The 26,670-nt window shown below is 43.7% G+C and overlaps 1 protein-coding gene across 3 annotated transcripts in view; it reads left to right on the top strand.

Annotated features, from left to right (window-relative positions):
• SHISA9 (shisa family member 9) overlaps nucleotides 1–26,670 on the top strand; it is a 333,634-nt gene that overhangs the window by 248,922 nt on the left and 58,042 nt on the right. For 2 of the 3 annotated variants that reach the window (XM_014730108.3, XM_070230992.1), the window contains one exon: nucleotides 18,501–22,596. The exons of the other annotated variant lie outside the window; for it this stretch is intronic. In XM_014730108.3, coding sequence (XP_014585594.2) covers nucleotides 18,501–18,880 — 380 coding nt within the window. In that variant the 3' untranslated portion in view covers nucleotides 18,881–22,596. Of the gene's footprint in view, nucleotides 1–18,500; nucleotides 22,597–26,670 lie in introns of those variants that run through there. 3 annotated transcript variants of the gene reach the window in all.

The following is a 26,670-nucleotide window of genomic DNA, read 5'->3' as shown; positions in this document are numbered from 1 at the left end:
GTGCGTGTGTGTGTGTGTGTGTGTGGGCCTGGTGTGGTGTGTCTGTGCCTGGGACTGTTGTTGAAGAATTTCTACTTCTCAATATTTGTTGCCTGAAAGGAAATATTGCTATCAGAAACCATCCCAGGTAAGACAGCCAAGACATGTTAGTTTTTCTCAGAAAACTGCACAGGCAAATAGCAAAACACAAGGTAAATTAAAGCAGGGGGAAAAACACAACTTCTGAGGGAGATCAGCAGAGTCAGATTATTGGCCCAGCCTTTGGGGAATGATCAGCCGTTTAGGGAATAGAATGCTGTTTTCAACTTTCCTGAGGTAGCATGGTGAGCTGGTCACCTTGAGTCTGTGAGTTAATGAGCTGGGTGACTGGACCAGGAGGTAGCTGCAATTTATTAACTCCCTACTATGTGTCAGGCAGAGTGCTGGGCCCTTTACATCATGTTATCATTTAATTCCCCAGTGACCCAGCTGTGAAAGCATTGCTATTCCCATTTAGAGATGAGGACATGGGTGTCTGAGCGAGGATGTTTTGCTTGTCTAAAGCCACAGAGCCTGTTAAGTGGTGGAGCTGCAATTTGAACCCTAGTCTGTTTGACTGTAATACCTAAATTATTTCCCACTGGGTTGCGAGGGGAGCAGTTCTTTCCAGAACAGATCAGTGACTTGGTTCTCTTCTTTCTTCACGCCTTATGCTTTGTTGATTTGGTGGTGGAGAGGATGTAGCTGACCCAAGGAGGTGAAGATAGAACTCTCTAGTGACCTTGAACAGAGGGAAATGAGAGGACATTGCAAAGCTCTAGGTGGGATACTAGCATGACCATTTTTGCATTCTCAAAAGATAGTTCTGGTTTCCAAGTGGAGACAGGATGAGGGGAGGTAGACTGGAATTGGGGACACCCACTGGGAGACAATTGTCCAGGTTGGCAGTGACCTGAACTGGGGTAGGCAGAGGATGGAGAGAATAAAATGGACTGGAGGGATAATTGAGAGACTGCAGAATGCAGTGAATGTGTGCATGTGAGTGGGGAGGAGGGAACAGCGGGCTGACCAGTGGTTTTCACATTGGAGCCACTTGAGCATGCATCGGCATCCCCTGGAGGGTTATTAGAACCCAGATTCCTGGGCCCCATCCCAGAGCGTCTGATTCACTAGGCCTTGGGTGGGGCCTGAGGGGTTGAATTGCTAACGGGTTCCAAGGTGATGCTGATGCTGATGCTGCTGGTCTGGGGACCACACTTTGAAAACCACTGCAGTAGGGAAATCTTGCTGGGAAACTAAGACCCTTTGCTTGGGTCTCCAGGTATCTCTCTGTGAGCTGAGGGCTCTGCAGAGAGGAGTGTCATCAAGGTCCCAGAGGCTCAGAAATGACCTGAGTGCTGTGGGGACGAGAAGGAGAGAAGGGGGCCACACTGTATTCCAGTACTGGGAGAGGGCACTTGAGACCCACATACGTGTCTAATGAGAATCCCTTGACTGCCCAGTTGTCGCCTTGAGAGAGGCAGATTTCTGGGTCTTGCATTAGATAATAACTGTTCACATGTCAACGTCCATTTTTAGAAATGCAAACAATTTGGAACATGACAGACCTACTAATTTGAGGCATAAACTTTTTTTTTCCTCCCCTGTGAAAAACAAAGCCATTATGATTCCCGTGACAACATTTGGAGGCAAGTCAGCATCCCTGTCCTTGTATCAGCCTGTTGTTGTCTGATGCATTTAGAAAATATTTCAGGACGGGTCAAAAACAAGGGCGTGGAAGCTGTTTTTGTACCCAACCAGGCTAATCGCACCCATCCTGCTAAACTTAGCACCTTTACGATTCCTGCCTTGTCTGGGGCGGGGGAAGAGGGGTCGCAGAGAGGGATGGGCCCACTGGTCTTCCTCTAGTTTCTCTGTTCAACCTCCAGTCCTGAGTCTACAAGAGGCATGATAACAAGTTGGGGTGTTTTTATGGCCCCCCCCTCCTCCCACACCCTGCCACTTTCTTGAAAGCGAGACCCAAGCAGGGCGTGGTGGGCCTCAGACACACCTGGGTTCTGATCATGGCCCCATCATTTTGGACTCCTGTTCCTTCAGCAAGTCATTCAACCTCTCTGAGCTCCTGCTTTCTGATTCACAAAATGGAGATGATACTGTCACCTACCTCCGAGGTTGTAGTGAGGATAAATGGGATAATGTGTACAGCACATGTCACAGTGCCTGGCAAATGGAAAGTGATAAACACAGGAAGGCTGTTACTGGTATTATTATTACTATTATTACCAGGTGAGCAAATGAAAGGCTCTGAAAAATCTCGTGGTTACAAAAACTGTCAAACTCCGTATAACCCATCATTTCCCGAACACTTTTGACATCTGATCTCTTTTCTCTTCAAGAACACAAGTTATCTGAACATCCATTGGCACGAATATTGCAAGGAACCCACTTTGGGAACAGAGGGCATGAGCAGAGAAGTAGACACAGGGGCAGGTGTCCCCTGAGGAGGTTGGTAGCTGCGAAGGAGAAAAGACAAGGTCTCTGAAGATACGTGTTTCCTGCTTCCACAGCATTGATTGTAACTCTTTGGAGGGAAACCATGTCTGCCAGGACAGGGAAATGGCAAACAGGTCACACCAGTTGGCACTGTTCATTTTTTTGCTGTGGGAGGTTTCCTATGCAAGTCACCCCCTAGTGGTCACTGCTGTTGACCCACCCATGCCCAGCCCTGGGAATTCCTGCCTTGGAAGACACCACCACCTCAAGCCCAGTGGACTCTCCTAATCGATATGAAGCCATGTCTTTCAAAATCTGTTTATTTTGCAAAATGAATCTTTGAACCTGACCTGTCCCTTAGCCCAGTGCTACATTGGGCACTGAACTTGGGGGAAACTGCCAGCACAGTGACTGTGATTTGAATCAGACCATGTGCTCTTGTGCAAGCCGCTCGCATGCTCTGGACGTCCATTTCTACCATTGCCAAAATAGAGGCAATGGCAGTACCCACACTCCATTGGGTTTGGGGGAGTAATTTTTTGAGACCATGCAAGGCATACATTTCAAAGAAGACAGTGAAGTCAATATACTGCGTTCAGCCTTTCTGCTTTGACAGGTGAGGGAACCGAGTTCCCCTGAGATAAACAAGGTTGCCCAAAGTCACACAGGAAAATGTCATCACACCCAGGACCAGGACCCAGGCTTCAAAGAATGGCTTCAAGATGTGACCCAGCATTACTGGAGATGCTTGTTAACAAATGTAAATACTGAGCCCACCCACTCCCAAGGAACTTGAACCGCTGGATGTGGGGCCTCAACAGTTTTTCATTTTTCATTCATTTTTTAAATGCACCCTCTGGGTAATTCTATGTACACCCTAAAGTTTGGACCCACCTTTTCCTAAGATCCAATTCTGGATGCAAACACGATTTGCCCGAGAACACCAATTTGCACATGCCAGCATTCTCCAAATATGAATATTTTTGCTGTTTGCTGAAATAAAACTGTTTTCTTAATTGGGGTTTGAGCTGGGGCTACAGCTGGACAGTTGGAGGAGGTCAGTCTCGGGTTTGGTTTCCTACTCTGCCACCTATGAGCTGTGGCAGAGCAATGTGACAGCCAAATTACTCAATATCTTTGGGTCTTAGGTCTCATCTGTCACATGGCAAAAACTAATATTACTTTATCACCTATCTTTAAGAGGGTTTAAATGACATAAGGTAGGGGGGGTGGCTAAAACAATATCTGGTACATGGTAGGTACTCGATACATTCTGGTTCTTTCTTTTTTCTAAGAAAATTGATAGAGCTCAGTGACAAACGTTCATCCAAGAGATGCTACAGAAGCCACAAGGCAATAAAAAATGTGCAATTTGAGTTATAGTTCTGTTGGAGTGCACACACCCTGTGGAAATACCCACCCAAAAGCAACCTTAAAACATTGCTTCATGAAGTTCAGCCTTTTGCAGTTTTCCGATTTGGGTTATTGGCTTGCCGGTGAGCAGTACAGAACAGGTGGAGGATAGGGAGGTGAATTTTTTTTTTTAATAAAAATCAAATCCCACCAGCTCCTGAGTTTGGCCTCTTTTGAAAAGCACACAGCATGCGCTGGAGTTTGACGAGCTTCCTTAGGAACCCGTGGGGCACGAAGTGAGCTGGAAAAGGGGGTCTCTGCTTTACAGAAAATGCCATCGCCGCAAGATTGCAATAAACATTTTATGAGTTTGAAAGTATGTCCCTCTGAGGCTAAGCCAGGTAGAATCCATTCATTTCAAACTTCTGCAGCACCTTGCACAGTGCCCACAGCAAGTAGTAGACACTGAACACACACTTTATTAATAACTTGTTAAATGAAACTGAGCATCCCGTTTTCTTTTCTGAAGAGGCACTGGGAAATAGAGAAATCAACCAAATGGGAGCCAGGAGGCCTGTATTCTAGATCCAATGCAGCTTCTATTCAGTTGGGGGGTCCTTGAGCCCACAGCTTCAGTTGCCTCTCCTATACAATGGAAGGCTTGGACCATTGATCTCTTTAGCCCCCTCTATCTCTGTAAGTAAAGATCCTAGGCTTTGCTCTGATCAGCCTGCCTTGACATATGCCCACCTCTGAACAAACTGCTATGGTGAGGATAATGAAATATGTTGTTTGTAGTCACTAGGGAATGAGTGGGGGGTGGGGGGAGTGGAGGGGTAGGTCATGCAAACCACATGGATTAAGGGTAGGGGAGAGGTGGACCCTCACCTGAAAATTTGAGGTTCTTTCTAGAAGTAAGGCGAGTGAATGATTGGTATTTGTATCAGTTATCTATTGCCACAATAATGCTGTATAACAAAAGATCTCAAATCATGGCATTTATTTAGATTAGGAGTCTGTGTGCCACCGATTTGTGCTCACATGGGAGGTTCTTCTAGTCTCAGCTGAGTTCATCCTTATATCTGGAAGTTGGCTAGATGTTGGCTGATCTAGGCTGGATTTAGCTGGAATGATTGGGGTGACTTGGCTCTGGTCCAGATGTCTCTCATCCTCAGAGAGGGTAGCCCAGACATGTGCTCATGATGGCAGAGGTACAGGAGAGCAACTAAAATCCAGCAAGCACCTTTTCAAACTTCTGTTTGTGTCATGTCTCCTAACATTCATTGGTCACGTGGATGATCTCAGAATCCAGTGGTGGGGATACAAGATCCTGCTTTATTGGGGTGAGTTCCAAAGTCACATAAAAAGAGTGTGGATATAGAGAAGGGTGAAGAATTAAGGTCATTCATGTATTAATCTAACATAGGGTCCCAAATCTTAGAATTATCTACTTTGAGATGGTCATTTTCTGCAGCAAATGGGAAGGAGGTACGTAGGATTAAGGATAGTTAACCTTTATCTACTTCATTAAAAAAACGACCAGTTGTATAAAATTTCACCCACTGGGAGGTTGATCAGAAGACGAAAAGACAAGATGAATTTCTGAAAAGAAATATTTCCATTTATGGAGCAGCAATGCAGGAGACAGGGAAGGACAGTGAATGAATGCACAATTTCCATCCGGGACACTTCTGTGTATGGTCAGCCATGGCTGGAGCATGAGTCCATCCACCTTTGTTCAACAGCCTTTTAGAAAGTGGCGCCTGCACAGCAGGACTGCTTAAGGGAAGAGACAAAGGGTCAGAGGTTTCAGAGGTCTGTCGCCAGCAAGACATTCACAGAGGGCTCCCTGCAGCCACGACAAAGGGGCTCATGGTGCAGCCTGGACAGCTTTGGTGCAAAGCGCAAGCCAGCAGTGTTTCAGAATCCTCTTCAGCAAAGGCAGCCATACCTCCTGCTGGGAGCCCTCAGGGTGAAAAAAAAAAAAGAGACCAGGCTCCTGGATTCCCCTTTCCAATTTCCTCTTCTTCAGGAAACATGTGGAGGCCTGCAGGAAGAGCCAGGAGCCCTGAGCTTCATTAGGACCTGGTTCAAATGGGATTTTCTGTACTTGGGTCTCTGCAGCAAGACCCAGAACCAGGTGAAACAGGGCTAATTTGCCATAAAGACAAATCTTCCCATCTCCTCCCCGGCCCTCTGCTTCCTGACAAGCCAGGCTTTTTTCCTCCTTTTCTTGTTTCTGCCTGCTGAGACAGCCTCAGGAACCTGTGCAGCTTTCTAGCATGTATTTCAAAAGAAGAGAGAAATGTCTGGGTATTTTTTTTAACAACATGAACTGTCCCACCTTTTACGTTTTAACTTAGCTTGTGAAGGAGAAAAGAAGTAGACACCCAGAAAATATTCCTACATAACTAAAAAGTAAATATTGTCCTACTGAACCAAAAGACCCCACAAATACAGTGACTTAAGAGAAAGAAAGCTATTTTTCATGTAATAGTCCCAAGGGGAGTGGTCCAGGATGGTGAGGCAGCTCTGCTTCAAGCTGTCATTCAGGGGCCCAGGTTCCTCCAACATTGTTGCTCTACCACTGCCTATCATATCGTCCTCATCTGCATCGCTATGGTTTCTTGCTGTCATAACCTACGGGCAGGAGGAAGAGAGGACACCCAGTAAAAGCAATTTTCTTTTAAGCAAATAATGTGAAGTGGAAATTGGACGCGTCATGTTGGCTAACATTCGATTGATGAGCGATCAGCCATCTGGCCAAATTTAGCCCCCAAGAAGACTCGGGAAATCTAGTTCAGGGCTGGGTGGCTATGTGCCCAAGCAAAAAGGGTAGAAGAGATCTGGGAGACAAGTAGCAGTCTGCTACAACATCTTCCCACATGGGGTGTGCATTTAAGGAGAGCTAGTGCCATGCATAATGGTTTGTGTTTTCACAGGTCTTATCTCATTTACTCCTCTGATGTACTCTGCAAAGTAGATCTTATTCATCCTCGTTTTGTATTCTTTTTATTTATTAACCATGACAGCAATAGCAGCTACCATTTATTGAATACCTATTATGAGACAAGGACATTGGTACTTTGCATGTTTATCTTCAATACCCTCAACCGCCTCCCACATAGGCATTGTTATTTTATTTTCAATTTTATGGTGAGGCTTAGAGAACTTGGGTAACTTGGTCAAGGTCTGAAGCTTAAAAGTGGAAGAATTGTGATTTGAACTCAGATCCATGTGCTCTCAAAGTTCATGCTCTTTCTCCCATTTTGTAAAGGAGACTTTACAGCTACAAAAATCAGGTGTGCATTCTTCTGAACATTGCTATATACTATATAAACTCGGTGCACGAAATCCTTCACGCTCTCAAGCTCATTACTTTTTATTGAAATATAGTTGATGTACAGTATTATATTAGTTTCAGGTGTACAACATAGTGATTTGACATTTATGCATGTTACAAAACTTTCACTGTGGAAGTCTGGTAACCACATGTCACCATACAAAGTTATCACGATATTATTAACTATATTCCCTATGCTGTACCTTACATCACTATGACTTATAACTGGAAGTTTGTACCTCTTAATCCCCTTCACCTATTTTGCCCATCCCCCCACCATTCTCCCCTCTGGTGCCCATCAGTTTGTTCTTTGTATCTATAAACTTATTTCTGTTTTGTTTTGTTTGTTTTCTTTTCAGATTCCACACATAAGTGAAATCATATAGTATTTGTCTTTCTCTGTCTGACTTATTTCACCTAGCATAATACCCTCTGGGTCCATCCATGTTGTCACAAATGGTAAGATTTCATTCTTTTTCATGGCTGAGTAATATTCTATTGCATGTATACACCATATCTTCTTTATCCATTCATCTGTTGATGAAAACTTAGGTTGCTTCCATATCTTGGCTGTTGTAAATAATGCTGCAGTGAACATGAGGGTACAGATATCTTTTTGAATTAGTGTTTTTGTTTTTTTGGATAAATACTCAGAAGTGGGATTGCTGGACTATATGGTAGTTCTATTTTTAATTCTTTGACGGAACCTCCATACTGCTTTTCATAATGGCTGCACCAATTTACATTCCCAGCAACAGTGTACAAATATCCCTTTTCCTCACATCCTCTCCAACACTTGTTATTTGTTGTCTTTCTGATAATAGTCATTGTGACAGGTGTGAGGTGACATCTCATTGTGGTTTTGATTTGCATTTCCCTGATGATTTAGTGATGTTGAGCATCTTTTCCTGTGTTTGTTGACCATGTGTATGTCTTCTTTGGAAAAATGTCTATTCAGGTCTTCTGCCCATTTTTTAATTGGATTTTTTTTTTTTGATATTGAGTTGTATGAGTTCTTTATGTATTTTGGGTTTTAACTCCTTATCAGATATATCATTTACAAATATCTTCTCCCATTCAGTAGGTTGCCTTTCATTTTGTTGGTGGTTTCCTTCACTGTGCAAAAACTTTTTAGTTTGATGTAATCCCATTTGTTTATTTTTGCTTTTATTGCCTTTGCCTAAGGAGACAGATCCATAAAAATATTGCTAAGACCAATGTTGAAGAGCTGACTGCCTATATTTTCTTCTAGGAATTTTCTAGGAGTTTTGTGGTCTCAAGTTTTCAGATTTAAAAACATATAAGTCTTTAATCCATTTTAAGTTTATTTTTGTATATGGTGAAGGCAGTGATCTACTTTCCTTCTTTTGCATGTAGCTGTCTAGTTTTCCCAACACTACTTATTGAAGAGACTATGTTTTTCCCATTGTATATTCTTGCCTTCTTTGTCATAGATTAACTAGTTAATAATTAAGTGTGGGTTTATTTGTGGGATCTCTATTCTGTTCCATTGACCTATGTGTCCTTTTTTGTGCCAGTACCATATAGTTTTGATTACTTTGTAGTATAGTTTGAAATCAGGGAGCATGATACCTCCAGCTTTGTTCTTTCTCAAGATTACTTTGGCTATTCGGAGTCTTTTGTTGTTCCACACAAATTTTAGGATTATTTGTTCTAGTTCTGTGAAAATGCCATTGGTATTTTGATAGAGATTGCATTGAATCTGTAGATTATGTTGGGTAATATGGACATTTTAACAATATTAATTCTTCCAGTCCATGAGCATAGTATATCTTTCCGTTTGTTTGTGTCATCTTCAGTTTCTTTCATCAGTGTATTATAGTTTTCAGAGTACAGGTCTTTCACCTCCTTCATTAAATTTATTCCCAGATATTTTATTCTTTTTGATACAATTAGCTCTCAACCTTATTAATTCTTCTTTCTCTCTCAACATTCCCAGATCTTACTGCTGAAGTCTTGCCTGTCAAGACTCAGGAGCCCAGCATAGGATTCAAAACCAACACTTTGGCTCTTTGTCATCATTGAAAGTGATTGCTGCTCTCCAAGTGGTGGGGAGGGGATAGTAGAAGCATAAGGAAAAAAATATTGGTTAATATCTCAAAATACGGTCCACTGCATTGTCAGCAAGAGAATCAGTGTGATGTAGCATGAAGAGCCCAGGCAACCACTTTTACCTCATTGGCTTGGGTTGGAGTGGGGAACCAAGTAAATGAGATAACATGTATAAAGCATAGGGAGAGTGCCTGCCTTGGAGCAATGATGAAGAAACCTCAGTCTTCTCTTCGTTCTATGAGAAGCATATAGCTCTTTATCCAACCCAATGCTGTGACTGGAGGCCCTCGTTTGGCTGGTAACTGGCCAGCATGCCAGCCAATGCCAGCGCCCCTCAGAGGACGTTAGGCCCACACCTCTTGTAATGCAGTAGCCACCCTGAATTCCAGAAGAATCAGAACCTGGCAGGGAGAGTCCCACATCACCCCCAGCTCCTTTCTCCTGCCCCACTTTAAGCAAGAAAAAGATAAACGTGTTTTGCCTCAGGGGGAATATGGGGCTTCATTCTGCTTCCAGTTGTGATATTTTGATGTTTCCTCTTGAGAATATGATATTTACATTGTGTACCCCAAACCCTGATGTCTTGAGAGGAGGAATCAATAAAAGTGTTTTCTCTACATAATTCTCACTCTGTCCTCCATTTTCTTTAGTTTTGGAGGAATATTTTCCTGAAGATAGAACCTTGTTAAGGAAACAAGACTATCTTCTATACGGCAAACGAGTGGTTTCATAAAGGGTGACTGTTGTAGCCACAAATTCATAAATTCCAGATTACCTGGAATTCAGTCAGGTCTCCCAGCCCCATCACTTGGACAAGTTGCCAAAGCTCTCTAGCCTCAGTTTCTCCATTTATAAAATGGGACTGCTAATAGCACCTACCTCATTTGGATATTCGAGTCTTAAAGGGGGTGACAAATGTAAATTCCCCAGCTGAGTATGTAGAACAGAGCACTTCCTTAATAAAGGTGAGCTTTTCTCAGTTTGCCACTGGGGGCGCTGGGGAGGGAGACCATGTCAATACTCAGCCTTCTGCTTTAATCGAGCAATCGCTTTCACCAATCTCTGCCTCCTTCCCCCAACTCCATTCTACCTCCCCTGAGCTAGGACTGCTAAGGAATATTCATGCCCTTGCAAATTTTCAGCTAGGGATATGGAGCTGGGCAGCAGCCTGGTTCTCCTGCCCCAGAAATAAAGGAACTTAACCCATGCTTCAGTCCTTTCACCCTTGTAAAGCACAGGTCACTCAGTCTTCTGTGATATGGACTATGTATTAGGGTTCTCCAGAGATAATATATAGATATATATATATATCTCCTATTATATGTATATGAATAGCAGGACATATATATATATATATATTTTACAATATACATATAGAGAGAGATTTATTATGAGGAATTGGTTCATGTGATTATGGAGGCTGAGAAGTCCCGTGATCTACTGTCTGCAAGGTAGAAACCCAGGAAAGCCAGTAGTGTAATTCCAGCCCTGTTTCAAGGCCTGAGGATCAGTGGAGCCGATGTTGTGAATCCCAGTCCAAGGGCAGGAGAAGACTGATGTCCCAGCTCAAGCAGGCAGGTAGGAGGGCACGGATCCTCCCTTCCTCTGCTTTTTGTTGTATCCAGTCCTTCAACAAATTAGATGATGCCCACCTACATTAGGGAGAGCAATCTACTTTACTGAGTCCATCAATTCAAATGCTGATCACATCTGGAAATACCTTCACAGGCACACCCAGAAATAATGTTTCATCTGGACACCCTGTGGACCAATCAAGCTAACACATAAAATTAAGCATCACAGACTAGATGAAGAGAAGATGAAACATCCTGCCCCATTTCCAATAATTTAGACAATCTCATCAGAATTGAAATAGCTCTGGTGCTTTCCTTCCTTCATCAAATGCATATTATTGTAGCCCTACTATGTGCCAGACATTAGGCTAGGTGTTGAGGATACAGTAGTGAGCAGAACAGACAGGATCTCTGCCCAAATTGGAGCTTGTATTCCAGTCAGGGGAGACAGACAATACACAAGTAACTAAGAAAGAGAATTTCATATAATGATGCAGCCTAAGAACATATTAAAATTGGGGGAGGTGATGACGCCATTGGGGGTGGGGGTACTCTTTTTTGATTGAGTCATCAGGAGGGATTTTCTGAGGAAGGGGCCTTTGATCAGACAACCAAATGACAAGAAGGATCCAGATATGCAACCACAACGAGGAGCATTTTGGCAGAGAGAGACAACAGCAGGGACAAGGTCCAATGGCTCTAAGATGGCAAGAAGTTTCATGTTTTCAGGAACAGAAAGGAATCCTGTGTGTACTGGGGTGAATAGTGTCCCCCCAAAATCTATGCCCACTCCAAATCTCAGAATGTGACCACATTTGGACCTAAGGTCTTTGCAGATTTAATCAAGTTAAAATGAGGTCATACTGGATCAGTGTGGGTCCTTATCCAATGACTAGTGTCCTAATAAGAGGGAAATTTGGACACATAAACACACACAGAGAAGACAGCCATGTGAAGCCAGAGGCAGAGACTGGAGTGATGCAGCTACAAGTCACAGAACGCCATGGATTGCTACGATCACCAGAAGCTGGGGGAAGCAAGGAAGGAACATCCACTAGAGCCTGCAGATGGAGCACGGCCCTGCCGACACTTTGCTTTCAGACTTCTGGCCTGCAGAACTGTGATAGCATAAATTTCTGTTGTTTCATGCCACCCAGTTTGTGGTAATTTGTTATGGCCGCCCTAGGAAACTAAGACACTCTGTGTTGGGTTCATAATAAGTGTGCAAAAGATGAGTGTGGACGAATAGGCAGAGGCTGGGTCGTGCAGGCCTCGAGGGCCACTGCAAATAATTTGGATTTTATTCTTAAGTGCGATGGGAAGATTAATCACTCCTTTTCAACATATTCTTGGTGCGAAGACAGGGACAAATGAGGAATGGTGAAAGCTTAGGTTGGGGCATTGCTTACCAGGCGAAATTCATCACCTGAGACCCAAGAATATCCCCAAGTGAGAATGAGCTGTAGGAACCCCTCCTTAAGATATCTTTGGCCCAAGGAAAGAAGGTAGGTGGGAGGCCACCTGCCGAGACCCTCAGATGTGCAGCTTGTTTTGAAAACTAGTTATTACCTTGACTCTGTCCGTTTCCACGGAAGCGAGGCTCCAGCCCACCCCACACCTGCACAAGTGTCTGCTGCTAATTAAGACAGAGACAGATGGAGGAAGGTACAGTTTAATTTCGCAACCTTGGTTCCTTCAAGGCAATTAGGCTCATTGGAAGGAAAGCACCTTTTTCATTCTTTCTTCCTCTTTTGAAATGAAGAAAAATCAAACTGGAGAGGACTGGTGTTGTTGAAAGTCTCACACATCTGTTTCCTGGTTGGCTTGTCAGCCGTCTGCCCACGAGGTAGTGGGGCTGATTAGGTTAATGCAGTTATTAATGGGGCTTACAAGGCCGTTCAGTGAATCTGTTATTTCTTTCACAAGGAGCTTTTTAATATACTAAGACAGGGACCACACTGCATGAAGCCAAGAGTGGCCTGGTAAGCATTTTCTTCCCCTTCTCGATCCAAATCAGAGGGGACCAAAAGAGGGATGCTAGAAAATTGCATCTCCTGGTTATGGGAACAATTAGTTCACCCACCTAACGACCAACCACATCCTTGTTGAAATAATCTTGAAAATAACTCTTGGAAGGACAATTTCATGCCTTAGGCAAGAAATCTGTGTCTACTCTGCACTTCTCTAAAACACCTCTGAGTCTACTGGAGGGAGGATGGCCAGACAAATAAATAGGTGTGAATGATATAATCTTGCTTAGAGGACATTAGGTGATCTGGTGACCCCTGGCTTTCTTCACTTTACTGCGCAGATATCTTTTCAGTTTTTTGAAACTTCTATGCTCCTTCCTAGCTCAGGGCTTTTGCAAATGCTGTTCTGTATCAGTTATCTACTGCTACCTAACAAACTACCCCAAGGCTTAGTGGCTTAACATAGCAACCACTTATTGAGCTGGTGATGCTAGGTCAGGTGGGAAGTTCTGGTTTGCTCTGGGTTGACTGTTCTTGGTCAGGCTTACTCAGTATCTGGGGTCGAGTGGCAGGTCAGCTAATGGCTATATGGTTTAGGATGGCCTTACTTGGTGTGTGGCAGTTAGCAGGCCGTTGGTTGAGGTGAACGCAGGCAACTGGCCTACAAGTTTCTCCTCCTTCAGGAGGCTAGGCTGGGCTTCCTTCTTCACAGAGAGGCAGGGTTCCAAGAGCCTGATAGCAGAAGCTGTCAGACTTCCAAAACTCAGTCTCAGGATATGCATGACGTCACTTCTGCTACAGTCTACTGGTCAAAGCCAGTCACAAGGCCAGGCCAGATTCAGAGGGTGGGGAAATAGACTCTACTTCTTGATGGAAGGAGTTGCAAAGTATTATGGCCATTTTTGCAATGCATCACATGTTCCCTTACCTGGGACGCTGTTTATTACTCTTCACCTTCAGATTGCAACTAAGAGAGCATCCTCAAGGATGCCTTGCCTAACCAGCCTCTCATCCGAAATGGATCAAGGCCCCACTTGGGCCCTTTCATAGGGCAGACTAGGCACTCAACTTGCATGGTAGGTGGGGGGAAGGGAAGAGGAAAGGAGGAAAGACAAGAAGGGTGGTTGGTTTGGATGGATGCCTCCTTTGTACTTAGCAGGTTGCCTGGCACAGAGTGAGTACTCAATAAATGGCTGTTGGATTTAATCCAGTGCTGCTTTCATAAGCCAGGAGACAGACAAAATATATGTATAGATAGTTACTATATTCCAGGATTGTGCTATGCATCTTATCTATCTCATATAATTTATTCCTCACCATAAACCTGAGATAGTTCTGTTATCCCCACTTCACACCAAAGGAAATAGAGGTGGAAGAGGTTAACTGGCATTTCTAAGGTCTTATAAACTCAGGTGTGTCTGATTCTAGAGCCCACAGATTTTCCTTTCTACTCCACTCTTACCCCAAGTACCAAACACTTTCTGTGCTCAGGAGGTACCCAATGCCTGGTGCCTCAAAAGACCAACTCAAGGTTGGGTGTGGAGAAGAATGTAGATTCTCCATGCAGGACTCCATGATTCCTCTTCCTGGGGGCTTCTCCACATCCCTGCACTGATAAGGTAAGCATTGAATCCCTCTGTGTCAGCTTTTCTTTAGCACCCTCTGAGAAGACATCACCTTTCCTAACTGTTGGGATGCTTACTTGGTAATCAGTTTTCTTGGTCTGTGAGAAACAGGAACCCTCAAAAGCATCCCTTGCTCTGAGCAGAACTTAGACTAGTTGACTGTCTGGAAAGAGGAATATGGGAATGAGTGATTCTGGATCATGACTGAGGACACAATGAGGATAAATGAGACGTTTAGTAAGAGACTACTGGGAGGAAAGGGGGAAAGCAGCTTCCACTCCTACTGTTGCCCCAATATCCTCCATGTTTTTATGGTATTTTGCTCATACATTCATTCACTGAATGTTTATTGAGTACCTAATACCTGCCAGGAACTAGGCTTGACATTGCTTATGCACTCATGGGCAAAAATCAGTCCTGGCTTTGCCCTCTTGGAACTCTAGTGGGAGAGAGAGACAAGAATGATTGAATTGCATAAACAAGTGTAAAAAGGCAGCTATGATCTGTGCCGTGGAGAAGAGCCTATCATGGAGGGATCTGACTTTGTCACGCTTCCTAGATGGGAGGGGTACCTGAGGAGGTGGGAGGCAGCTGGGGATAACAGGAGTGGGGTGGGAGGTCACTTCCCTTTAATTCTCTACAAAAAAACTGTACCGGCACCCTGCTAGATGCCGGAGCTGGAACTGTGGTTCTCAACTCTGGCTGCCCATTAGAATCACCTGGGTGAGGGGGTGGGCCTTTAAAAGAATCTCTGTCTGGGCCAGACCCTCAGAGATTTTGATTAAATTGTTTGGGGGAGGGATCCAGGAATCTGAAGGCTTTAAGAGCTCCCCCACGTGCTGCCAGGATGGAGAAGCTCTGAGCAGCACAGATGAAAAGACAAGATCCCTGCTCTCAAAGCACTCACGGTCTAGAAGGAGGAAATAGATGTGAAAATGGAAGGTTATCAGACAGCGTGGTCAGTGCTATGATAGGGAGAGCAGGGGTGGCTGAGGGAGCCCCAGGGACTCAGGAGGCAACACCTTAGCTGAGTGTTGAAAGATAAATAACAGAGTCCAATGTGAGACACCTCAGCTCCAACATCCGGTTCTCAGACCAGCACAGACACCTCAATATAAATACTCATAAGACTGGGTAGCTCTTCACAGCAGTTAACCGTATTCCTACTTTTATATAATTTGTGGGACTATTTGGCCACTGTCTGTCCCTCCTTAGTAGGCTGTCCACTCCATGAAGGCAGGAACCATATCTGTTTCCGATCCTTTTTTATATTTCCAGTATCTGGCACATGGCCCATCCTATTTGATGAATGACTAAATGACTGAACAAATTGCTCAAAGGAGTTTTGGCAGACAAGTGACATGGCCAGTTTTGCGCTTTAGAAATCTGCTTTTGCTGGCCATGTAAAGAGTGTACCGGAGGAGGTGAAACTCGAGGCAAGGAGACCAGTTTGGTAGCTGAAGTGGGGCAATGTTCAAAGTAGGGGGAGAAATGGAATAGGTCAGAGAAGCATTTGTCAGATGTAACTGGAAGGACCTGGTGAGCTAGCAGTTATGCTGGAGGAGAAGAGGAGGGTGAACCCAACACCTGCTCCCATGGTTCTGAAGAGAGTGACTAGATGTGGTGCTCCCATGTGAGAGATAAGGAAGAGCTTGAAGAAGAACAGATCTGAGCAATGTTGATGGGTTCAGGCTTGGCCACCTTGACTAAGGGATGCCAGTGAATCTGTCCTGGGGGTAACTGGATACATGAATTTTGAAGTCCAATGGGGACTATCAGAGAATCCTTCTGTTGAAACATCCTGGCATTGGAAACCTAGAACTTTCCTTGGGAAGGCAAGAAAGATTGGGTTCTAACATTGACTTGAATTTAACTCGTGTCACTTAAGCGATGCCTGGTATTTCAGGAATGTGTGTTCTTCCCAACTTTGGTAGCAGATTCCAACATTCTTTTTGGTGTTAACATTCTATATCTTCAGACAGCTCTAGAATGTAAGGGAAGGGGATTTTTTCTTGAAAGATTGTATCAGTAAGAGCTATTTACATTAACAGGGACAGAAACCCAACTTGCACTGTATTAAGCCTGGGAAGTTAACATGTGGCTTCCTGGGGCATAGTGTTGAGAAGGAGTCTGGGCAGAGGCCACACTTGCCAAGAAAGAGAACTGTGATCAATGAGTGATGTCTGCCACGGACCCAGGGGTGGTCAAGTGGGGCATATTTTTGGCCACTCAGTCCTGAAACCAAAGCTTTCCCTCTATAGCCTTTCAAAAGCATCAAATAAAACAGCAAAAAAAGCATTCTACCCTGGCTGAGCCACTAGCTGTGGGTAACTTTAGTTAAGTTACTTAATGTGGCTGAGCTCGACAGTTCCCTAATCTGTCAAGCAGGGTCTGAAGTCCCCATCTTTCCCACCTCTCAGAGCTGTCAAGAGGATAAAATGAGAAACGTGAAACTGTGATAGTGTCCATGAATTTACACAAATTCATCCGTGTAACAATATGGGATGCTGGAAGTATAGATGAAAGGGGAGTAAATATTTCTGGTCTCCTTAGAGATGTAAGTTGAAGGTTTATTGCTAAGAAATTAATTTAAAAAGTGTGGAGGATCTTATAATAAAAGAATTGTAAGATGAAATCAAATAAAAGGTCTCATAAAATTATCAAATAAATAAATAAATAGGGATAGAAAGAGAAAGAAACAAAGAAAGGAAAAACAGAGGAAAAAAGAAAGCGAAAGAAAGAAAAAAGGAAGAAAGAAAGAAATTGGTGCTGGAGAGAGTATAGTGAAATGGAGTGGAAATTGGTGTTACTCTTTTGTAGTGTAGTTGGCAATCAAGGGTCTTAATAATGTTTACAACCTTTGGCCAAATAATTCTACTTTGGGTAATTCATTTCAGGCCTGGGTGGTAAATATTTCAGGCTTTGTGGGCCATGCTGTCTCTGTCACATGTACTCAAGTCTACCATTGCAGAGCAAAAGGCGCCTCGGATAATATGTAAATGAGTGGGCATGGCTGTGTTCCAATAAAACTTTATTTACAAAAAACAGGCAGGGGCCAGATTTCATCCATGGGCTACAGTTTTCCATCTTCTGATGTAGACTAAGAAAATATTTTTAGAACTATTCTAAATTCTAAAGACAAAGCGAGCTTTAGTCTAGAAGATTCTCATCTCAGCTTTATTTATATTAGCAAAATATGGGCACAACTTAGATTTCCATCAATAGGAGGGCTGATTAATTTTAATAGTTCCATTCAATGAAATACTATGAAGGCATTAAAATGCTGTTTATTAATAATTTATAGCAACATGGAGAAATGCTTGATAGAATTTTACACAGGAAATTGAAGTTATTTATGATGATAATTATGATAATGGTGATGCCTAATATTTAGACCCTTTATACTATCATATCATATAACCCTCCAAACAACTCTATGAAATATATTTTTTTATTGTAACTACTCTCCTATGAAGAAGCTGATAGTAATAAAAGTCAAGAAGTCACTTAACTTTTACTAAGCAGCCAAAATCTCACCAATAGGAGGTGGCAGAGTTGGGATTTCAACATAGGTCTGCTTAACAGCTGAAAACAAACTAATAAAAATCTGAAATTAAACTCTGTGTATTGGGAAGACCAGAAGAAAATACACCCAAGTGTTGATATCAGCTGTCTTGAGTGGTAGGCAATTGATACGAATATTTCTCAACATATTGAGTATTTTCTCTAACGAGAAGGCATCATTTTAATAATGAAGAAACAACACTTGCATTTTATAAGAAAGCCAAGGTTGGCAGAGTGCTTGGTGTCACTGTGAGGGGAGAAGGTTTTTATTTGGGGCAATGTAGAGATTCCACTGGGAATGCCCTTCCTCTCTCTGTCTCGCTCTTGTTTGTGAAAAGGACACGACCCTGTCCTTCCTTCTGTCTGAGTTCCAGGTGGAGTTTCTAGTGTGTGTCTCGTTTGGACTGTTGGCCCGCTTTGATGCTGTTCTCGGATTGACTTGCCAATCCCTAACTGTCTCTCTCCTCTCTTTCCCTCTCTCTCTGCTCTCTCCTCCCCTTCTCCGTCCACCTGTCCCACCGTACAGCCGACAAGGTCAATGATGACTTCTACTCCAAGCGACGGCACCTGGCCGAGCTGGCCGCCAAGGGAAATCTACCTCTGCACCCCGTAAGGGTGGAGGATGAGCCACGGGCCTTCAGTCCGGAGCACGGCCCTGCCAAGCAGAACGGACAGAAGTCCCGCACCAACAAGATGCCCCCACATCCCCTGGCCTACAATTCCACCACCAACTTCAAGGGCTGGGACCCCAACGAGCAGTCTCTCCGGCGGCAGGCTTATGGCAACAAGGGCAAGCTTGGCACGGCCGAGTCGGGCTCCAGCGACCCCTTGGGAACTCGCACCCAGCACTACCCGCCCCCACAGCCATACTTCATCACCAACAGCAAAACAGAAGTGACTGTCTGAGCTTTCACTACAGGGAGCATCCTGGAGACCACACTCAACTGAGAGAGGCAAAAAATATTCCTGTCCTCCCCCCACACAGCCACCCACACACTCACTCTCCACACCAACCTAGCAGTGACACGGAATCACGCATTTCCTGGGTCATGCCTAACACGTGTCGGCGGGCAGCTGAGCAAGACCGAAGCATGGACGTTCAGCAATACAGCAAAGGGGAAACTGAGGCACACTCTTTCAACTTCAGGCCCAAGGTGGCTGATTCACAGGCCCAAACCGTGGGGCTAATGTTCCTTTCCTCCTACCTTGAAACTGAAATCCATGATGAAAAACAAAAAAGTAGCACAATTTAGAGAAATTGCCCATTTGAGCACATATACCGTTGGCCATGCGCTGTCTCTGTCAGGGTGAAAGAGCCAGGGCCGGAAGCCGGGGGTAGAGAATGAGGGTGGACACAAGAGACAAGTGTCCTTGAGAAGAGGAGTCATTCGGGGAGGAATCTGTGTACATTATAAACATTTTCTAACCCCAAGAAGTGGTGACGATGATGTGGACACAAATTTTGACAAGCACGAGCAGTAACTGGACCCAACAATTCTATTTATAAAACTTTTTCATATCATCAACGTCGGAAGCAAAAAACAACACACACTCAAACTCACAAAAATTAAATAGACCCTGAACCCACTGACACTGATGGGGAAGAAAGAACATTTTTGAGAACTCCCGTAAAGACCATGATCATGGAAATGGGAGGGACAGGCTTTTATGGCGGGGAGAGGGTCCAGAGAGTCTTAAACAACTTTTTTTAAAAAAGAAAAATAAAAGTTAAGCCCATTACCAAACAGACAAGAACAGCAAAGTAATTTTTCTCCAAAATCTGCAAGACTTAGGAAATCAACAAGGACACCAAGAACAATGAAAAAGAAATCACAGTTGAAAAGTCGACAAGAGGTGAGGGTGGACCCAGAGCTTCTGACTTCTGGCGTTTTCCCCTTGCCTCCAAGACAAGACATAGACACAGAAACGAGTCTTCTCTTAACTGTCCATTCCTGACTCCCCTTTCAGCCCGCTGCCGCCGCCGCCGAATTTCAACTGCTTTGGACTGAAAATGTCATAAGCGTGGGTGGTGCCTTCAATGTGTTACTGTTTAATGACAGTCTTGTTTCTTAAGTGCAACCTGTGTTCTTTTCGCCTTCCTCCCTCCTGTTTTTCTGCAGTAGTAGAAGATGTTTCCATCCTCCCTTTGTCGGTGAGCCCACCCCATCACACCCTCTGAGGGGGCTGCTGCAATGTCAGGGGTACCTAAAGACGAAGACCTCCCTACCTCCCACACTGTCAAAAATCCACGAGTCCTACCAGTGTCTAGCTCCCCAAACCTATCAAGTGTTTCTGGGGCCCATAATTCCTGTGATCCTTCCAAACCACCTCCCCAGATACTAAAATGCATCCATTGCCCATGCAGAATTCCCTGAGGTGGTTTTTCAGATTGGTTCTCACAGCCAATGGCCCTTGGGTGTCCCAATGAACAATTTCCTTACTAGTTCAGTTTGTTTAGTGGAAGCCCAAAAAGGAGAGCTAAGAGAGAAGCGATGTTCATTTAAGGTGAGGTTTTCAACCAGTCCCTAAAGATCTTAGCTAATTAACAGGAACCTCTGAGAGACCACTAGCTCTTCTGGTGTCAGAATCTGCACATGGTCTGGTCCAACAAGACTCGGAGCCTTTTCTGGGATGCTGAACTCCAACGTTCCGCCTCACCTCACTCTCCACTCTGACATCACGGAATTGGGAAAATCAGGTGTTTATTGTTTTCATTCCCAGCTGATCTGGGGACATTGACAACACAATTTATCTCTCTGGGCCTTAGTCTCCCATCTGAATCATGAGGAATTGAGACTAGATCAAGCTTTTCAAGGTTTCCGAGCTCTTTGCCCATTTAGAAAAATGAAATTATGCACGGAAACCCTATATAAGATTCCCATTTATAGCGAGGCTCTGTGCTGGATGAGGCAGGGCTGGGAGATTTCATGCCCACTTTCCCAGCCTCTGCTGAGACTCCACTGGGCTTGGTCAATGTTTCCTTGACTGATGTTATTTATCTATGTTCCTACACTTTTGGTATCTCTGTGTATCACCGTTACAATATTTGTATCTAAATTGGTTCACTTTTAATATATTTAACTTTTGAAAGGAAAACTTCCCTGGGGGCCAGCCCCGTGGCCTAGTGGTTAAGTTTGGTGCACTCTCCTTTGGCAGCCTGGGTTCCATTCCTAGGTGCAGACCTATACCATTCGTCTGCAGCCATGTTGTGGTGTCAACCTACATACAAAAAATAGAGGAAGATTGGCACAGATGTTAGCGCTGGGCGCATCTTCCTCAGCAAAAAAAAAAAAAGGAAAGAAAGAAAGAAAAATTTCCTGCAGGCATCACAAATAGAAAACCAGTATCAATCACCGTAAATAGAAAGTGAATATAAAAATAAATACAGAGCCAATAAAACAGCAGTTAAGTTCTATCTAGATACTGTTGCCTGTGGAAGGGTCTGAACCTAGAGTCTGGCAAATTCTCTCTCCTTTTTTGTTACAAAGAGATTATCAGATGTTAAAGGCTTGTTAAAGGTACACAAGCACCCAATGGCGACTTTCCCTTTGAAGTAATCAGACGGACTGACAAAATCGAAAAGGGAATCATGTCCTATGTCACTCCATGTTAACTAGTCCTCTATCCATGTTTGACTTCCAATCATTTGGCATACACTCGTGGTATACAGCCCATACTTCAGGAAATATGGAGTTGACTTATCTGTGAGGTTCCCTCCAGCTCAAAAGTTCCGTAATTCTAGTCTCTCCTTTAGCTCCTCTTTGCTCGTTGCCCTCAACTCACTTCATCTCACCTTTATCCCAACTCTGATTAAGGACCTTTCTTGGTCTCTGAATCTACCGGATTTTATTGATTCTCCGTGCTCCTTCTCTTCGGAGTAAACTCCATCCAGTGAATGTTGTTAGTTGGGGTCCGCAGCTATGATTTTGGCAGCAGAGTTGCAGCATGGTCAATAAGATGTAGCCGTGACGACTGCCCAAGATGAAGAGAACTTCTCAGCCTCGTTTCCTTCCAATTGGTTTTGGGAGCCGAACGGAGGCGGGAGGTTGGGGCAGGGAAGTTAATTCTTTGGCCTCTTCGGGGGAGGGTGGACAGACCTCATGATATTGAAATGGTATCATGAAGGATGTCCTATCGAACTGTAACTGTCATGTATCAACGAGGATCCTATAGTTAGAGTGGGGAGATATGGAAGAAACCAGACGAAAGCAGAGAGATTATCCTTTCTCCATCTCCTGCCCTCCAGGAGTCTCTATTTCTTGCCTTTAGCTGTCCCCTGACTTCCAATCCCATGGGACCAGTGTCTGACATCCCTTTGCCTCCCAGAGCGTTTCAGCCTTCATCCTCCTTGGGCTCTGCCTGACACCCCCATCCAACCCTCCCACCCAGTTTTTTTGTGTAAATGGAGCATATTTTATGTGCGAATATTTTAGTAACAGTATGTTCTGCAAGTAAACCTGTGTTACTACTTGTCAACAACTGCAGAGTTTATGATACCAATAATAATTCCTACAATGAAGAAAAAAACATTTGTTTGTTTTCTAAGAATGTTTATTTGTAAACATATGTATTCACTATATTAATATGAATTTCTTACCTGGCAATAAAACTATTATATGTGATGCTCTTAGGGTTGCCATGTATTTTTGTAGGGCCCCACATCCTACTCTGAGTTTTCACCAGGGAATACCAGTATTAGCATAGAAAGCTAAATCTTTAAGACTCAGAAGGTGTGGGAAATTGTTTCAGGTAAAGGAAATTTCTAGTTAATAGCAACTTACACAAATTTTCCAAGGAGAACTTTTTTGTTTGAAACCTTTTTGGTGAGATTCTGTGTCTCATCTCTTAGTTCACTTCCTGTCTTAGAAAAATATACCATTGCCAGGTCTTCTCAACATCACTAAATTTATCCTTAATGGTCAAGAGTCTTGCTGAGATTTGCACTTTTGTTTTTACCAGTGACCAGGGTTGTAGAAGACACCACTATTGAAAGGATGGGAGACTGGATTCTTCCTCTATCTATTAAATTTTATTTCCTGCCTGGCTTCTGTTTGCATTAAGTTTGAAATTTTCAGACAGAAACCTGCCTTAATATGGTTCTCCCGAGAGGGCCTCTGAGACAAGGATTTGAGTGCAAGTACTTTATTTGAGAGGTGAAGGGAGCCCTGGGGCGGGGGGGGGGGGAGGGGGGGGATGGCGCTTGGGATGGGGAAGTAAGATGGGGAAAGGAAAGCGGCCAATAAAGGGACACCTCATCTTGTCAGCTACCACTGTGAGCATCTGGAGTTTAATGCTGCAGAGAAACTTTGGGAGAGAGTGTAATATACACACTCAGAATTATCCCACCCAAATGGAGATGGAGTTGGGGTGTTTACATACCAACTCCCATCAGACATCATTTGAACATTGCTTTCAGGGAATGTTATGTTCAGACACTCCCAGGCCGTCAAGTGCAAGGGCAGAGGGATTTCCATGGTGTCAAAGAAAGCCCCAGGCATAGAGATGCACCTACAGTAATTGGAAGTCAGCCATTGTGTACTAAGGACACAAGTCCTAAAGACACAAGGGATGAGGCAGGAGCTCATAGGGGCTGCTCAAAGCTAGAGGTCCAAGGTCTCCTGGGAATGAAGTTTCCATTCTCTGGGTACTTAGAGAAGTTGTCGATGTCAAGTAAAGTGGATAGTGGACCACAATCTGTAGTCAGAGGAAGGGTTGTTTCTCTGGGATTTGGCGATCCTTCATTGGTCACAGGGTCACTTGGTATCTCCCAGAACAGATCCCATGGGCTCTCTCCCTCACGGGCAGAGTTCTAGTTATCAGAGAAGTCTGGATTGCAGAGGATGCTCATCCAGTACTGAGGAATGGCTCAGAGTGGAGTCGCTGATCAGCACACATCACAGCCCCATGGATGCAGCAGAAGTACAGAGAATCGTGTCTTGGGGGTGGGAGGGGCTTTAAACACTAAACAAACAAACAAACAAACAAAACACTAATGAAGCCGCCACTTGGTTACAACGCATATACAGCAACAACAATCATATAAAGTATATTTGTAGAGCTTTCAGTAGGCGCCAAGCACTGTCACATTTGATCTTCACAACTGTCTAAAAAAGGCGCCACTAGCTTTGGAGACGAGAGATCTATCTAAAACTTGAGTAATTTTGCCCAAACTGATTCAACTATTAAGTGGTGGAACTGAGGTTTGTACTCCCAAGCTCATATTTTAACTACTGTACCAGTAGTTCTCACTTGGATGAGCATAAATATTGGGGAAACTTGATGAAAACACTGATTCCCAAGCTCCTCCAACAGCGGTGAAGTAGGTCTGAATGGGGGCTCAGAATTTGGTGTTTGTAACCGACACCCCATCATTGCAATGCAGTGGCTCCCAGACCACACCCTGAGAAGGCTTGCTCAATGCCACAGTCCCTGATCACCCAACATCTGTGGGCTCATCTGTGGGTCCTCGATGCAGAATGAAATGGGACAGAGGTATGTGCTTCCAGAGAGAGGGACCTTCACCTTTTGGCTTCATGCCCAATGTTGGAAGGTCATGTCCTATAATGGACAGAGAGACTGACTGGAGAAGAACTGGTTGCCAGTATTTATTCCAAGACTAATTTGCCATGTGCCTTGGGGCTTGAAACTGGCCTTTGGGACTCTGTTTCTTCATTCCACGAAGGAGGAGGCTGGGATAGATCATCTCACTCCTCCTCTCTCACTTGATTGGGCGTTTCCACTCTTCATCACTGTGACATTTGATACAGTCAACCGCATTGAGTCCCTTATCACTTCCAAAAGTTTGCTCTTGGATGAACAGGATTTTGCTGGGTGTAACAACAAGCGTTATTGTAATGGCTTCTGTGCACTGAGCACTTGCTTGGTCCCTGGCTTTATGCTAAGGGCTTTCCATTGCTGTAACTTTCTTTCCATTGCTACAGACTAGTATGGAAATTTGTAACTTTTTTGTGCCATGGACTTCTTTGGTAATCTGGTGAAGCTATGGCTCCTTTCTCAGAATAATGATTTTAAATGCACAAAATAAAATACATAGAATCAAAAATAAACCTATTATTTTGAAATATACTGATGAAAATATTTTTTTAAACCCACGTTTGTGATATAGTCATACATGTGATTTTTAACTAATGCACTAAATGACGAGATCTAATGAAAGGTTTCAATGTAGTGATGAACACAAACAATTCTTTGAACTATCTGCTGCAAGTGCAATTTGATGTGACAATATTCATGATTCTGTTGGTGACATAGTCCCAGGTCAGTGTTAACATCATGATGGTCTGTCGCCGCATTTATAACTGAGGGACATACTAAATTTCAATTAGAGGCTAGTGAAAATGAAGATGTTATTTTTTACCATCCAAGTCACCAAAGCTACTGAATTCTGCCCCTGGATACCCTTGAGGATCTGTGGGTCTAGGTTGAGCACCCATGGACTAGCAGGACTTAGAACTACTTACCTATTCCGTCCGCACTTCTATTTTCTCATCTTTAAAATAGGGATAATAATAGGATCTCTATCATTGGCTGCTGTGAGAAATAGATTAAAAGACAGTCATTAACTCCTAGTAAACACTTAGGAGTTAACTTTTGTTATCATAATTATTATTCCAGTGAATCCTGATGAGAACCCTATGAAATAGCATTGTTATTATCCCCCGCTCCCAGAATAAGAAACTGAGGCTCAGAGAAATTAAACTTGTCCAAAGTAACACAGCAGGTCAGGGACAGGGTCAAGTGAAACCCAGATCTTTCTGAGTCAACCTCAAGCTCTTGACCACATTCCGTGTTGTATAAATTCCTTGAGCAATTATATTAAATGCCCTCACTACTCCCTAGGACGAGGCCATTCAGACCCTGGAATACATCACAGTGATGTCCCCCATTCTTTGCCCATCCCTGAGGAGAAAGGCAGATGTCAGAGGTTCAGGAAGCTCTTGTCAGACTTTTCCAGGGACTATTTAGTTAAAGGTATGTTGGAGACAGATAATAATAATGTCCACCCATCCAAAACAAGCTGTCCCCAGCCCAGTGCTTAGAAAATGCCAATTACGGGGACCCTACTATCTCAGAAATTTTCAGATTCTGGTTTTCTTTAAATCAATCTCATTAGAAATATATTCATCACTTAAAGTTGAAATGTTTTCTTCATAAATTTAGACAGTCTCAGCCTTGAAAGAGAATACTCATCACAGTGATGATAGCAGCAGTAACTCCTTCTGTTACCAAATAGTGAGCTTCTATTATGTGCTGGGCACTGGGTTGGGCACTGTGAATGCATTGCCTCGTTTTCTCCTTTCAACAGTGCTCTGAGGAAGAGGCATTATTCTCATTTTTGACCTATGGTAAACTGAGGCTCAGAGGGATGAAATGACTCATCCAAGATCATACATCCAGTGTGTGGCAGGATTGGAATTTACACCCAGATTTGTATGATTCCAGAGCCAATCCTATCATACCCGTCCACTTCATTCTTGCACGATCCATACCTGCACTTGCTTTTTTGGGGTAAATGATTGGGAACTGTAATGTATACTCAAACTGCTCCAGGGAGATTCAGTTAAGTCCAGGGAGAAGTATAGTCCTCTGGATCAGGTCGTATCCACTGGTCAGCATCCACTCTTAGCAGCTGTCTCTGACCTGGACACATTGAACTGGCCTGGTGTTGCCTCCAT

The sequence above is a fragment of the Equus caballus genome, chromosome 13, assembly GCF_041296265.1.
Source record: "Equus caballus isolate H_3958 breed thoroughbred chromosome 13, TB-T2T, whole genome shotgun sequence".
Taxonomy (NCBI): Eukaryota; Metazoa; Chordata; class Mammalia; order Perissodactyla; family Equidae; genus Equus; species Equus caballus.
Note: the sequence above shows the minus strand (reverse complement) of the source record. Positions and strands in the feature narration are given on the sequence as shown.